General features: G+C 41.0%; 1 protein-coding gene across 6 annotated transcripts in view; it reads left to right on the top strand.

Moving 5' to 3' along the window:
* Window positions 1–16,613, top strand: part of TRIM36 (tripartite motif containing 36) — an 82,398-nt gene that overhangs the window by 12,432 nt on the left and 53,353 nt on the right. For 4 of the 6 annotated variants that reach the window (XM_003826728.6, XM_055112548.2, XM_034960349.3 and 1 more), the window contains exon 1: window positions 12,578–14,774. In XM_003826728.6, coding sequence (XP_003826776.1) covers window positions 14,712–14,774 — 63 coding nt within the window. In that variant the 5' untranslated portion in view covers window positions 12,578–14,711. Of the gene's footprint in view, window positions 1–631; window positions 14,775–16,613 lie in introns of those variants that run through there. The other 2 variants (XM_063604596.1, XM_034960354.3) reach the window with 1 other exon arrangement.

Genomic DNA, 16,613 nt, shown 5'->3' with positions numbered 1-16,613 from the left:
CCAGCAGATCTAGGCAGAGGGAGCGACCAGCCTATTATAAAGCCTTCCTTCCTCTTGCTTCCTAGTTCTGACTATGTGCCTTTATTATGGTACTTACCACATTGTACCATAATTCTGTTTATTCTCTATTTTCCCAAGCAGTCTCTGAGCTCGTGGTGTCAGTATCTTTGATTTACTCATTTTTTAATTTCTCGGAGGTAAACACAGTACATGATAGGTATGCAATTCATGCTTATTGGAGAAATCAGGTAATCTTGTTGGCCATTTCTGCTGGAAAATTACTTCCTCTTAAAAATGATAATGTATATAATATTTATAAGTCATTTCAAAATAATTGTTTGTAGTCCTCTGATTTGTGGCCAGTTTCACAAAATGCCAGAGAGCATATAAATCCATTTCTTATCACTCAGACCAGATATAAAATCAAGGTCCATCTTTTCAAGATTTAATGTATTTTAATGGTCAGTTTATATAATAAAGTGATAGCAATGAGGAACTAAACCATGTCAAAATAAGTTATGGAAGAAAACATCTTCTGATATGAACACTGTCTAGTAAATTGTTGTTCGGTGCTTTTTACCCACCAAAAATGTAGATATTGGTCAGTCTTTTGTTTTTGTTTTTTTTTTAGATACTAAGAAGTTCTTTCTAATTCCTAGCTGGTATATGTCAACTTTAAAAATCATGTTCTTGGCCGGGCACGATGGCTCATGCCTGTAATCCCAGCACTTTGGGAGGCCGAGGCAGGCAGATCACCTGAGGTCGGGGGTTCGAGACCAGACTGACCAACATGAAGAAACCCCATCTCTACTAAAAATACAAAAAAATTAACCAGGCGTGGTGGCACATGCCTGTAATCCCAGCTACTCAGGATGCTGAGGCAGGATAATCGCTTGATCCTGGGAGGCGGAGGTTGCAGTGAGCCGAGATCGCGCCATTGCACTCCAGCCTGGGCAACAAGAGCAAAACTCCATCTCAAAAAAGAAAAAAGAGAGGCATCCTACAAAATACCTGACCAGTACTCCTTAAAACTGTCACAGTCATCAAGAACAAGGAAAGTCTGAGAAAGTGTCACCGCCAAGAAGAGATATGAGAATTATTTGTAACGTAGTATCCTGGATGGGATCCTGGAAAGAAAAAGGACACCAGGTAAAACCTAAGGAAATCTGAATATAGTTAATAATAATGCATCAGTATTGGCTCATTAATTGTGGCAAATTTACCATGCTAATGTAAGATGTCAATGAAAGGGGAAACTGGTGCAGAATAGTTGGGAACTCTGTACTATATTTGCAATTTTTCTGTAAATCTAAAACTTTTCTAAATTAAAAAGCTTATTTTTTAAAAAAAAGTATACACCATGTAGTAAAGTCCTGTCCTATTTGTGGGATTCTACTGTGCTGGCTAATATACCATCTTCTTTATAGAAACCTTGAACCAAACCCATCGTTCTCTCCTCTGAAGAGCTTAGGGCACTTTATAGACAGGGATATATGTTTTTATTGTTTCTACTGATCCAGGTGGCAACTTTTATGGTTCCTGGGTTATATAGTAATGATATCTGCCATAGGGAAGGGCTTAGTAAAGGTCACCAGAATGGCAGCATAGCTGGGTGTGGAGCCTTGTATGGTACTTGTTCCAGTGCCATTCCAGGCTGGGCAGGAAAACTGGCCAGATGAATTCAATTCCATTAAATTCAACAAATATTAACTAGCACCTACTATGTATTGTAAGCACTGGGAAGCTATTAAGTTGGTGCAAAAGTAATTGCAGTGCAAAACTGCAATTACTTTTGCACCAACCTAATAAAACTGAAAAAGATTCTGTTTCCTGCTCAAGGACAGTGTGGTGTAATTGGGGAGAGACAAATTTATCAATAGACAATTTCAGTACAAGAAGTTATGTATCACGACAGATGTGTAAAAGGTGTTGAGGGAGCTTGGGAGGAAAGATACCTCACCAGGCAGGAGGTGAGTATTGAGCCCTAGGAAAAAAGTCCCAGCCTGAAGTGCAGGTGAATCCTGGTTAGGGGGAAATGTGTTTTAGTTCTGTAGGGGCTCTGCTGTGTCTGATTTCTTAAGCCTTGAGGGCTCTTCTGAAAGGTTTACTCAATAGCAGTAGTGGGACTACTTTAAAGCCAATTTTCCTGGCAGGGCATCAGTCTTACTTTCGGGAACTCAAGTTTTGTGAGAACATGAAAGCGCTTTGATATATACGAATAGCAAAATCATAGTTCAAATAACTTGTCTTACTCTTCTGTCTCTGAGGTATGAATAGGGAAGGGAGATTTGCGCCGGATTTTGTGGACTGTAAAATATGCTGGCACTCCTAGGAGGGTGGTAACCGACCTGAATTTTCTGTTTATACCTTTAGGAGTGATTAATCAGGACAATGGAGATTAATGCTATTTTCTTCTACCCTTTGATAGTAAGGCATAAGCATTTTTTTCCTTAGGCTGTGAACCAGATCTGGGAGACACTTCCTGGGCCCCTTTCCTCCCTGTGAGAAATTTAATAATCCACATTCTCATTAGATCTCTAGGTCTCAGTGTGAGGCACTGTACAAAGCCCATTTTGCAAACATGAGAGACTATTTTCTTTTCAGTAGTAAGTCACTGCATTAGAGAAGCAATTTCCTGATATGGAGGTTCCAAATAAATTGCCTGTGCTATCTAAATGTTTTTCCATGTATTTTGAAATTATTTGCTCTCTTTCCATGCCATTCTCTGAGGGATGAAGAGCAGCCAGCTGTTGGGTCCTCTTCTCCTTCTGCTTACTGTCAGCACCACCTCCCCTCATCCTAGGAGGTCCTTCTGTCAAAGGCAAACGCCCATGACATATCCTGAGACAGTTAACATCCTTCCTTTCATATCCACTTTCCTAAGCTAAGAAGAGTAGAGAAAGTATTTGCTTGGCTGTATTCAGCACCTTGTGTCTCACAGGCTACAATTCTTTGGTAAATTACGCCACTAATTGTTTAGCCATCAGGGAAAACTGGTCTTTTATAACATTTTCCTTTTCTGAGTCTCCCTAACACAATGAAAAGGCCCTAGTGTCCAGACGAAGATTTAAAAAGTGGAGTCTAGGGGATAAGTTTACAATGCTTGGGGAAGAAAAAGGATACCCCACGACTGAGAAGGCTGAGGCAGGAGGGGTGCTTGAGCCCAGGAGTTCGAGGTTACAGAACAACCTGGGTAGCTGATGCAGTGGAAGACATCACCTAAGGGATTTTATTATCTTTTGTGAGTAATGGAAGACTGGCATGTAGAATAACAAGATTCAAATATGACCACAATCAAAGGCACCTGAGCAAAGAAACACACCCAGGCCCTTCCGAGTGGTTGAGGCTTGAAAAGTAAAGGCAGATAGTGGAGAGTTTTTAAATATGAGACAAGAGTAGTGGGTGGTGGCTAGGACCATGGGGTCTCACCTGGCTCTGCCACCACCCCTCCTAGTGACTTTGAGTAAGTAGGTCACTCCACTGTTTGTGCCTCAGGGTGATTATCTCTAAAAGGCAAATACAACAGTACCTTGCGGAGTTTTGTGAGGATTAAGTAGGATGATATGAGTAAGCACTTAAAATGGTGCCTCGCCTATAATGAGAGCTTAAAAAATATTAGCTGTTATCATTATTATATTAAGATGTGAACAGATCTCACTGGGGAGTCATCCTAAAGTTAAGACCCAAAGGCTCAGAAGGCTTTTAAATAAATTAGCTGGAGGAAAAAATAGATTCCTTGAAAAAATTCAGGAAATTTCCCTTTAAAAAACAAAAAGGCTTAGTTACAACCCCCACACACCTGCTGGCAGGTGGAGCCAGTCACAGCAGGAGAAGGAAGATGCCTGGAGCTTCTCAGGAGCATGGCTCAGACCTCCTCATGTCTTCTCCCACACGATTTAAATTTAAAATCCTATTCAGAGGACAATTAACCAAAGCTAAGTATACTGTAGTGCCTAGGGTCATGAACTAGAACCAAGCCAACTTGGCCTTTATCGGAACAGTGAACTTGGGGCTCCAGCTCTTGAGCCAGCAAGCAAATGACCTGTTGACTCAAGCAAGATTCAACTTTCACCCTCATCTCAGAGCTCTGGTAAGGATTAGAACAACTCGAGTATCTTTACAGAATGACGTGTAATCTGCAAAGTGCTTTTAATTGAGAAGTATGATGTGTTATGTGTTCTGTTATGCTCTTTACCCAGGTCTTTCATCTCTGAAGAAGGCGGTGGGAAACAAATGTGATTTCTCCTCTTCATACTCCTTTTCTCATTTATTCTGCAGGTATTATATTATAGGTGGTACAAGTGAATAATAACAATAGAGGATTCATTGAGCCTTTAGTCTGTGTTGGCTACAATTCTAAGCTGTTTACATATATTAACTCATTTAATCCTTATAACAGCTCTCTGAGTCAATACTGCTATTGGGTCCATTTTTACAGATGAGTAAACTGAGGTATAGAGAAATGAGTTGCTAAAAGTCTCACAGCTATAACATGGCTATATTAGTTGTGACTAGGCTTGGTTGTATGTAAGAGAAAGCTCAAATAACATGGTTTAATCAATTAATCAAGTTATAGTTTAATTGTCTCTGGAGTAAATGAAGATAGAAGGTAGGTGGTCAACAGTTGGAATGGAAGCTCCACCATCCTTAGATTCAGGCTCTTCCCTCTTTCCTCTCCAGCCATTTTAGTGAATGACTTCTATCCTCAGGTTCTCCTCAGTAGTCCAAGATGGTGGTCAGATGCCACGTATCAGAACTGTATTTCAGTTAGCAGGAAAGGAAAGAGCGGGCAAAAGGGCTCTCCCAGAAGCTGGACATAAAAACTCCCATTGATACCTCATTGGTCAACCCTTTCTGCAGAGAAAGCTGCAAAATGAGTTTTCCTTTTTTTTTAAGTTGGGCACATTTCTCAAAGTTCTGTTACAAAGAAGGAGGGAAAGTGAATATTGAACCCATATACCATAAAATACAGTTCATGGGACTATAACTGTGGTGTTGGTTGGCAGGTGAAGACACAACTGTATTACTGTATTTATTTCCCACTTGGAATAGTCATTTAGAAAATATAAATAAGGTGGTACACATAATTTTAAAAATTAGAAACTTACTAAAGATTCCAGGTTTCCCTTAAGCACAATTTATTTATAATTAAGAAAATTCTTTAACTTCATATTATTTAAATGGTTATTTGAGACTCTTGAATTTACGAGTAAAGGAAAGGCAAAGTGGTGTTTGGGTAAAATTATTTTTCCCCTTATTTTTATTCTGAAATTTTAATCTGAAGCTTTTCTCCCCACAAGGCATTATTCTCGGGTTTCTCTTTCAAAATGTTCAGTACTAAAGCTTTCATTTGTCTTCTAAATAAAACAAGGGAAAACAATACTTGAATTAGATAGTTAGATAGTTTTTAGTTGGATTATAGTATACTAGATTGTGGCTAACACTTTTCTTTTGACCTCAGTTTCTCCCATTGTAAAGTAAGTATATTTATTCATTTGTTCATTTATTCATTGAATAAACACTTTTTGGACTCAAATATGTTAGATATTAACACTTGATATTTGATAGTCATTTTTGTTTCATTATTAACCAAAAAATGTGATAATATGTAACAAATTATTTAAAGCTTGTTACTCTTACTCAATGAGTACTTTTACAGTTAAATAAAAAGTGTTTCTTTTCATAAGGGTAAACCAAATTTGTCTTAATAGAATACTGAAAAAGAAAGGTAAAATTCCTTTTGGAATTATAGGAAATTCAAATAGTTCAAATAAATACGTATCACACAGAGAATATTTTATATTATAAATCTTTAAAGATAAGCATATTGGAAGGAAAATGTCAACAATTTTCCTTTTCGAGAATAAACAAATGCCTCGTGAAACACAAAGTTCTCCCCTAGCAAGCTGGTGAAATGCTGAAATAGATATATTTGCAGAAAATATGCTTCTCACTTATATTAATGTATCCATATCGTTTCTCTAAGGGAATATTTATAAATATTGCTACTGCATTCCAGAAATGTGTTGAGAAGAAAATCATAGTGGAAGATTCTTCTGCAATGGAAAATATAATAAAAATGTTTCCCCTGATAGCGTTCAAAACCATGCATGTCACAGTAAAAGAAGAGGTATAAATTCAGAAAAAGAGCCTCAGGCTGTGGCTGGGCTGTTGTGGGTTATATTCAGTCTGCTATTAATTCTGATTACCTTCTGACCCTGGACAAGCCATTCAAACTATTAAGCTCTTCATCTTTGTTCGCCAGAGTGCACAGCCAACAGAGCTGTGGGAGGAACTTCAGAACACCTAGGAGCTGCAGAGCACCAGTCAGAGATGTGCTTAAATGTTGTGGGCATTGGAGAAAGGAGCCACAAAAGTGGTTTGAGTCCTTAAAATAGGGTATATTCACTTAAAATTACAAAAGACACAGAAGCCTCCATTTCAAATACGGATTCAGAAAAGAAATTAATGAAGTAAAGCAGAGTCTGTGAGAAGGGAAGCATCAAGAACAGCAAGACTTGGAAAAAGATAGTTCTCTAGGAGGAGAATATGGTAGTTATTTTTTTTAGGCAGAAAATCAGTTAATAACTACAATTCTCAACATACTTTCCCATTTGTGCCCTTGATTTTACTCAGAAAAAAAGTGATTTAAAAACAAACAAATGACCGGGCGCGGTGGCTCACGCTTGTAATCCCAGCACTTTGGGAGGCTGAGGTGGGCAGATCACGAGGTCGGGAGTTCGAGACCAGCCTGACCAACATGGTGAAACCCCATCTCTACTAAAAATACAAAAATTAGCCAGGCGTGGTGGCATGCACCTGTGATCCCAGCTACTCAGGAGGCTGAGGCAGGAGAATCGCTTGAACCTGGGAGGCAGAGGTTGCAGTGAGCCGAGTTCGCGCCACTGCACTCCAGCCCAGGTGACACAGTGAGACTCCATCTCAAAAAAAAAAAAAAAAAAAAAAAAAAAAAAAAAAATCATAGCTCCCCACCTTGCATTGGCTGATCAGTGTGTAATTTAGGGACAGATGAAAAGATGCCAGCCTCTCTGCCAAGAATTTGTCCTTCTTGCTTCTCAAAGTCAATGTTATTTTTATGGTGTGATGTGTATAGAATCCTTTCTTAGCACTTTTTTTCTATTCTGTGAATTTCTTCCCAGATATTTTCCTCTTTTTGGTAGAGCTAGAACAACAGTGCTCAAGCTCTACCAAATACTCAGTTTAATCAATAAGTCGGTAGCATATATTGGTGTTATTAACATTTTAAATTTCAATTTAATGGAGATAAGAGCTGTGCCTTTTATTGAGGAACCCTGGCACAACAAGATTTTTTAAATATGTGTGAGTGGCAAAATAGAAAAATAGATATGATTTATCATTTTGCTGGAGCCAATGAACTCCATGTTTGTCCATCAGACAGTAGCCAACCCTATACTAATTACTACCTCCTAATATACCCTATCTCCTTACTCACTGCCCCTAAAAGGAATACTTGAACTGAATCTGAGATCCTATAAATTATCCCTCTTCCTCTCGCTAGCTTGCCTCCCTCTACACCCACATAACAAGCAATCTTCTAAAATAAATAAAGAACAACAGGATGATAGCTCTTAGGGTCAGCCTAATAAGAAACTTCATTATTTCTGGTTTAGAACATTTCAAAGCAACACCCAGGAACCTTCAGAATGGTAAAAAAAACATTGATGCTTAGCTATGAGGCATGAGGCAGGAGGAGTAATACAAAGTGGACCTTTGCCCCAGGATGATGACTGAGGTATGACTAGAAGGTTCTTCATCCTCTCAAAGAGCAAACTTTTGTGGCAGTAACACAACCAGGCAAGATGAGAGAAGCAGATCAAAGAAACTAAAAACAGAGTAAGTGGTTAAATTATTTATGATGATGCTGCAGCTGTATTGATCAGAGGCAGATTTCTCTCTTAACCCTACTTTCCTTGTACTTATAGAAGTTGTCATCGCCCAAAGAATTTTTGACCTAATGTGAAAGTGTGGGGGTTGATGGAGAGAGAAGTGGGGGGAGGGAGTGGGTGAATAGCTAGTCAGGACCTTAGTTAAGAGAACACTGGTTATCCAATATGGTTCTACCATATCTAATGACAAACTAACTGATGATCTCCACATATCTCATTTCCTAGGAAAGAAATGGTGTATCATTTCACTGTGTACCCTGCAGGGAAATAAAGGTTCTGCCCTACCTACCAAGATCATATTGCCTTAGCATCAAAAAGCCCAATACAAAATAAAAGCTTTCAAAACACAGCATGGTATTAAAAGGACATTTGTATTTTAAAAGTCTCGTTTATTTTGTTTACTGCTGAATCTCCATTGCCAGACACTGCCAGGCACACAGTAGGTGGTGACTTATATTTAATGGACTATTTAATGAATGAATAATATTGGCACATTGGGATTCCGTAGATCTAGTTGAGATTCAGGCACAGAGGGACATGAAGGCCATGTGCTCAACAGCATGTCTTAGGAGGCCACTGGCTCCTGTGATAGCCTGGGATGGCCATCCTAGGCTTGTTCCTGGGCAAAGTCTTGCTTGCTAGAGAAATATCATCCCCTGAGAATGAGGATAGCTTTAGGATATGTGCACACTGTTCTAATTCTACCATTTGAGCAACTCTAAGACAAGGAGTGATCCTTTGTTGTGACACAAACAATCCCAAGGAATTTTGTTGCTCTCTTTAGGCCAAAGATTGTGTGTAATAAATTTCTGGAGAAAACACACTGTTAAGGCTGGGCATGGAGGCTCATGCCTGTGATCCCAGCACTTTGGGAGGCCAAGGCTGGAGGATTGCTTGAGCCCAGGAGTTCAAGACCAGCCTAAGCAATATAGTGAGACCCCCTATGTCTACAAAAAAAAAAAAAGAAAAAGAAAAACTAGCTGGGTGTAGTGGCATGCACCTGTAGTCCCAGCTACTCAGGAAGCTGAGGTGGGAGGATGGCTTGAGCCCAGGAAGTGGAGGTTGCAGTAAGCTGTTGTTGCACCACCACACTCAACCTGGGCAATAGAGCAAGACCCTGTCACAAAAAAAAAAAAAAAAAAAAAGAGAGAGAGAGAGAAATAATCAACTTTACCTGACATTTGTAGAATACTTCATCCAATAACAGCAGAATATACACTCTTCTTAAGCACACATGGAATATCATCCAAAATAGGTGATATTCTAGGCTATGGGTTAGTAAATTACAGCCCAGGGGCCAGCTGCCTAGTTTTTTTTAAACCATTTTTAAGTGTTCAACTGAGTGACATTAATTATATTCAAAACGTTGTACAATCATTACCACTATCTATACCCAAAACTTTTTCGTCACTCCCAATGTAAACTCTATCCATTAAACAATCCATTCCAGACTCTCTCCAGCCCCTCTACTTTCTGTCTCTATGAGTTTGTCTATTCTAGATATTTCATATAAGTGAAACTATATAATATTTATCCTTTTATTTCTGTCTTATTTCACTTAGCATAATGTTTTCAATGTTCATCCATATTGTAGCATATGTTAAAACTTCATTACATGTTATGGCTGAAAAATATTCCATTATATGTATATATATTTTGTTTATCCATCTATTGACAGATACTTGAGTTGTTTCTACCTTGTGGTTATTGTGAAAAATGTAGCAATGAGCCCTGGTGTACCAGTATCTGTTTGAGTCCCTGTTATCAAGTTGTTTGGGTATATAACTAGGAGTGGAATTGCTGAGTCATATGGTAATTCTAAGTTCTAAGAATTCTAAGAGCATTCCAATTTCTCCACATTGTCATTAATACTTGTTATTCTCTCTGTTTTTGAGTCTAGCCATTCTAGTGAGTATGAGGTAGTATCTTATTGTGGTTTTGATTTGCATTTTCCTAATGACTAATAACGTCGAGCATCTTTTCATGTGCTTATTCAGCTGCCTATTTTCATAAATAAATGTTTATTGAAACATGTCCACATTCATTTGTGTACCTATTTGTGGACCTATTGTCAATGGTCCCTTTCATCCTGTAACAGCAGAGTTGAGCAGTGATATAGTTTGGATATATGTCCCCTCCAAATTTACTGTTAAAATTTGATCCCCAATGTTGGAGGTGCGGTCCAATGGGAGCTATTCTGGTAATGGAGGTGGATCCTTCATGAATATCTTGGTGCTGTCCTCGTGGTAATGAGTTAAGTTCTTGTTCTATTAGTTCTCATGAGAACGGATTGTTAAAATGAGCATGACACCCCCCCTCCTTTCTTTCTTGCTCCCTCTTGCCATGTGACATGCCAGCTTCCCTTCACCTTCTGCCATAAGTGGAATCTTCTTGAAGCCTTACTGGAAGCGTATGCTGGCACCATGCTTCCTGTAAAGTCTGCAGAACCATGAACCAAATAAACCTCTTTTCCTTATAAATTATCCAGTCCCAGGGTAATCTTTTGTAGCAACATGGACTAAGCCAAGTAGTAACAGAAATTCTATGGCTTCAAGTCTAAAATGTTCATGAATATCTTACCCTTTAAGAAAAAGTTGCTGACTTCCACATTAGACTATTAAAAAGCCTGAATATATTTAAAAACATTAAAATCATTCAAAGGATGATCTTTGCTCAAAACAGAATTGGATTAGAAATCAACACACAGAAAAACAGAAAATCTAAACTATTTGGAAATTTGAAATAATTTGGAAATTAACACATTTGTAAATAACCCATGGGTCAAAAAAATCACAATAGGAAATTTTAAAAATATTTCTAACTTAATTTTAAAAAAATCAAAAGTCATGGAATGTAGCCAAACCAATCAGTACTTAATGGTGAAAGAATGAATGCTTTTCCCCCAAGATTGGGAATAAGGCAAGGATGCCCACACTTGCTGCATGCATTCAATGGAGGTTCTCCTGGAGCTTCTAACCAGAGCAATAAGGCAGAAAAATAAAGGCATACAGATTGGAAAGGAAGAAATAAAATTGTCTTTAATTATAGATGATATTATAAGGAATCTGAAATTAAAATCTAGAATTGATAAGTGAATTTTGCCCCATTGTAAAACACAACTTTATGCAAAAATCAGTTGTGTTTCTATATAACAGTAATTAACAATCCAAGAAATGACACCAAGAAATCAATTTTATTCACAATACTATTAAAAGGAGTACCTTGCAATATGTAATACAATAAGTACAATATCTGAACATTAAAAGTGATAGAACATTGCTTGGAAAAATTAAAGAAAATCTCAATAAATGAATATTCCAATATTGTAAAACCAGATTATGAGATGGTTTTACAAATCCATAATTTAATAAAAATAACTAAGCAGTACACTGACAATTAGTGAATTTTATGGTATATAAATTGTACCTCAATAAAGCTTATTCAAAAAATAAGATTTTTTTTAAATGACCTTTTTGAGTACAGGTATCAGTCAAATTTTAGGTTTACATTTTTGAAATAAAAACTAAGAAAATGTGAGAGTTTATTAAAAGTAAGATATTTTAGGTTTCTTCAGTCTCTAACTCTTAAAAAGCTGAACATTCTTCACAGATTTTAAATTCAAAACCTTCAAAAATACAATTTGTGTGTCACCATTAAAAAGAAAACTTGGATTGTGTATTTTGTTGATGTTATTTGTTCAAGCTATTATGTATTATGCTGGTTGCCATCAGAAGGAGAAAATAGAATGTTGTAAATCTCTATGTAATACTTATTTCAATAATTGGCATGGCAATAGAGCAGTTGAAGAATTTTCTCCATTTGATGAAAGTTGGCAATTAGCAGATTTTCCACAGCAAGGGACCCTTTAATATTGCTGGTCTTCTCAGTGTGAAAAATTCACACATCATATAATCCCTCTATTAAATATCTTCCTCTTAGGTGGGGAAGTCCCCTGTGAAGCAGCATCTGTCATGTTAATTTCATTCTTATTTTTAGAGAAATATGAATTAACATTTTTCTTAATTTTGGTTCTTTTAGGGAGTGAAGTTTTAAATTTATATGATTTTAATCTTTTTTTCAGAAGAAAGGGAAATAATAAAGCAACTTTTATTCGGTACCTATTGACAGTCTGACCCTGTGTCTTTGAAGTGAGTGCATGCATAGAATTTCAGAAGAAATTTCAATGTGGTCTTCATTTTTGTATGCCTGTCTTCTTTGAAAGGTCTTTAATGCTCCAGAGTGTTCTTCACACAACGACAATAAAGAGTGGTAAATACCACCAGGCATTGGAGTAAGTAAATGCTCAGGACCCAACTTATGTTCTCTAAAACTCTTGCCTCCAGCACTTTCTTGGTCTTGGGTAGGAATCTAGGCAACTGATAAGGATATTTTGCCTGGAGTATTTTCTAGTAGCAAGTGATCAGGTGGACAGCCCTTTTTTAACAGCGATTTTTTCAGGGAGGAGAATGGCAGCTAATGCGGCCAGATGGCAAAGGGATCCTCAGATCAGAGATCTTAGGGTTAAGAACAGGAAGGGGTTAGAGACCATTTAGTCAAAACCAGTCGTTTTATAGAAGAGAAAACTGAAGCTCTGAAAGTTGAATGGACTTACTCAAGGTTAATAGAAACTAACAACCTTCTACCCGATATCTGTCTCCTCTTCTTCCTTACTAACAAATCCTTGATTTTGTTTAGAGTGGCAATGTTCCCAGAACAAAATAATCACCTCCCCAGCCTTCCTTGGAGCTAGGGGATGCATATTACCCATTTCTCACAAAGGTGTAAGTGGAGGTCACTGGATGGGGTTGGGGGAAGCTTTTTAAGGGGAAACAAATGTCTCGTGTGCTCTTTTGTCTCTACCTTCCTCCTTCCTGCTTGTAATGCAGACATAAGATTAGCTGTTCAGCTCTAACACTGTGGTTTTTAATCAGGTGCCAGAATCCATTCTGGGTGTGAAAAAATGTTCACTTTTAGAGCAATATCTCTTTCTGGTAATCCATCAAGTGTTGCTAATAGTAGGCAAGAACCCATTTATGGATGCTACAGACCTTAGTTGAATTCTACTAGTTTTCCTATGGACGCAAAGAGTATACATGAAGTTCTACAGAACTTAAGAGGGACAAGAAGCTTCTAGCTGTATATCCAAGAAGCATTATGATTGTGTCTTGCCTCCTACAGAGCCCTAATTGTGAACATCAGCATGTTAACTTTTGCTGCTTGTTCTAAGAGGTTTTCAGCACCAGCTCATAAAGTAAAGTAACACACCGAAGCAGCAAAGTTCTGGTAGAACCACAGTTACAGAGCAACACTATTGGAGCTTTACGGAGAGGTGTGCTGAAAAAAGAAAGAAATGTGTATGCTTCTGGATTTCTGGACCAAAGTGGAGAAATTAGAAAATGACAAAAGGAAGAGGCAAAAAAGAAAAACCCCCACGCCTCATTAAGCCTGCAAAACTCTTATACACCTGTAAAATAGGTCATTTCGACACACCACCCTGCCCACTGGTGCTGAGCGCAACGCAAACTCTGCCAACTTGCTTAAGGAAAGTGGTTTCACGAACCTTGTAGTAAATCTTATTCGTGTCTAATCTAATTATTGCTGGCAGCTTTTTTCTTTTCTTTTCTTTTCTTTTTAAAGAAAAAACATCAAGCCTTTAATCGCAAAGACTGCTTAGAGCAGAGTGATAGACTGGGACTGATTTTGTTCAGCCAAGTTTTCTTTTGAAGAGAAGCAAAGATGGTCAGGTATGGTCTGAGGCCGTTTCAGCTGTAGCCTCCTAGGGAAGCTGCTGTTATAAAAAGAAGTATAGAAATGTGAGAAGCCTGCACTGAATGCTTTAACTCAACCAAAGAAACAATTAGAAAAGTGGACTTGTGGTAACTAACGGTCAGAGTGTCCAGGAACCTGGCCGGCAATATTTTTTTTCTTTTCTTTCCTTTTCTTTTTTTTCCTTTTCTTTTTTTTTTTTTTTTTTTTTTTTGTTGTCGTTGTTAAAGGAAAGTTGAGTATCAAAAGGATATGGAGATACAACAGACCTTACACAGAGTGTTTAAAATACAATCCCTGTATTTGTTCTCATCTCCGAAGCGCGGGGCTTGGTCTTTATTACCTATTGGATTTCAGGAAGGCTGACTTGAGATGCGCCGTTGCCATTTTCCTGGCCTTCACTTATGTATTTATTTATTTATTTTCCGGCGCTGGCAGCCAGCCCCTTTGTTGCGCTTCCTCTGTATTCGTTTCTGTCTGCCCTCGCACCTCCAGACAGTGAGATGGGGCTTTTTTCCAGATCTTCGCGCCGAGAGCCGGGGACGGCCAACCTGCCGGCATGCGATAAAGGCCGGGGAATGTCTTGCTGGGGCCGCGCTGAGCCGAGTGCGGACCCGCTTTGTGTGCGCGTTTGTTTGTCTCCGCTGCGGTCCGAACCGCTGCCGCGACCCCCGAGGAGGCGGGGCCACCGCGCGCCCGGCTCCGCCTGGTGAGGGTTTCACGGCCGCTGCCGCCGCCGCCGCCGCCGCCGCCCTCGTTTGTTCCGTTAGATCGCGCAGCCCCGACCGCTGCACCCAGATCCTAGCAAGCCGGGCGAGGCTGCCCGGGAGCCCTCGATGGCCTTCATTTCACCCAAGCCCGCTTCTTGCTTTCCCCGGCGCTTCCCCTCTTTTCCTGGTTAACAGCTTATGGGCGGGGAGCTCGGCAAAACTCAGACTAAAAACAGAAAAAGAGAAAAGAAAGGACAAATTCGATACACCCGCGTCGGTCCTCCAGAGTTTGTGAAGGGGTGTAAACATGTCGGAGTCTGGGGAGATGAGTGAATTTGGCTACATCATGGAATTGATAGCTAAAGGCAAGGTAAGTGATGAGGCGCGCGGCGCCGCGGCCTGGGCCCCCGACTCCGGCACTACCTGGCCCGCCACTGTGGGCGTCCGTGTCCATTCCAGCGCCTGGGAAGGGCGGGAGGCTGGAATCCAGGAGCCGCGCTCGCAGCCCGGGCGTCCCAGCAGCTGCGGAATGCAAAGTAGCCGCCTTTTCTTTATTGCGTGGCATCTCTGAAATAAGCCAAGAGGGGATTTTCGGACGCTTTTGGGGCCAGCTGGGCAGCAATAAGGGCTCTCGGACGCCGAAGGGCGAGAGCCCAGCGTCGGAAGATGGAGAGGAGGGCGGGGCGTTGGCCAAGGGGGCGCTGCCCCACCAACCAGGGCTACTCAAACGTGGTGACTTCGAGTGGGTGACCTCGCCTGCCTGGACGCGGAGCGTGGAGGGAGGGTCCGCCCAGCGAGTGAATAGGCTCGAAGTGTGCGATCAGGGTCAGCCCGCAGTCAGAGCGTGTGGCCGGTAAAGAGGGACAGCACATTCGTTCGCCCTGCCCTGGCTTTTTCAGGCCTCTTTCCAGGTCCTTAGCTGCTGCTGCTCCAGGCCGGGAATATTTAAAGCAGCCTTCTTTTGGTAGGGAGGGGAAGATGCTGGAGGAGCGGGATTTCAGCCCCACACCTGTCCCGGAGCCTTTAGGAACCCAGGCTGGCGCCGTCGGTGGCGCCCGCGACCACGCCCTCAGCAGGCGGGGTGGTGCCGGGCCTGAGTCAGTGCGGGAGGCTGGGCTCCGCGCTGCATCCGAGAAATTGCCGGCAGAAGCTCCTAAGTGGTTTGCAGGCGGAACGTGTCGGGAAGTACGGAGGCTGCACAGTGCACTGCCCTCCGGAACTCGCAGACGGAGAGAAGGCGGGAAAGGGCGTCAGCGTTTGCCTTCTGCGCCTGGAGCTTCGAGAAGAGGTGATGGCACAAAGGAGCACTCGACTCCCTGTGCGCGGTTAACAGAAAGGAGGATGATTCTGTAGCCCTGATGTGAGCACCTGAAACCCTGCAGTCCCACACCCCACTAACTCCAACGCCGCAGATATAGCATATGAAGTAGTTTTAGATTCATGCCTGACAGTCCTATGGCCCCAGGGCTGGGGAGCTGGTTTAATGCACTCTTAGCCTAAAAAGTCCCAAATGAACCCTACGCCTCTCTGAATTCTCTTGTTCTACAGGCACTGAATACATTCATCAGAAACAGAATATTCATTAACATTTCGAAAGTGAGGCTGTGTCTTGGGCCTCCCCTACCATTTACAACCCCGGGCCAGAAGTACAAATGGAGAACCCTCCTTCCACTTTTCTTCCAAGCCCAGACTCCATCCTGCACCTCAAGGGGCCTTCAGCACACACTGTCCAGTATATCCGAGCTCTTTGTCGCCCCAGCAGCAGCCCCTTGACCACCCTTCGGGCCTAGGGTGCATATTGCGGCCCACCCTTCCCTCTGAAGAATGGACCCTGGGAAGAGAAGTCCCCGAGAAAGGGCTGGCTCTGAGCAAAGAGGCAGGCAACCAGAGGAGGGCCAGAACCACGGCCTCTAAAGAGCGAGAGGTGCAGCAGGACCCCGACTGCCCAGGTCTAGGGGAATGCCTAACAGGGGCATCTGTTTGGGAACGTTGAGGGGCTAGGGGGCAGGGAGGAAAAAGAATGCCTTTGGTTGAACAAAATAAATGGACTACTCTTGATAGGATGGAGAATAGGATGATCGATAGGTGAATTTTGTCCTATGGCGCTCAGATATTCTTCAAAGTAAGCCAGAATTGTATTAGTTGGCTATGCTTTCCTTCAATAGCAGACAAATCCTGAAATTCTGAGAGAATAATTTCGGGGTAGGAC

Source organism: Pan paniscus, chromosome 4, assembly GCF_029289425.2.
Source record: "Pan paniscus chromosome 4, NHGRI_mPanPan1-v2.0_pri, whole genome shotgun sequence".
Classification (NCBI taxonomy): domain Eukaryota; kingdom Metazoa; phylum Chordata; class Mammalia; order Primates; family Hominidae; genus Pan; species Pan paniscus.
Note: the sequence above shows the minus strand (reverse complement) of the source record. Positions and strands in the feature narration are given on the sequence as shown.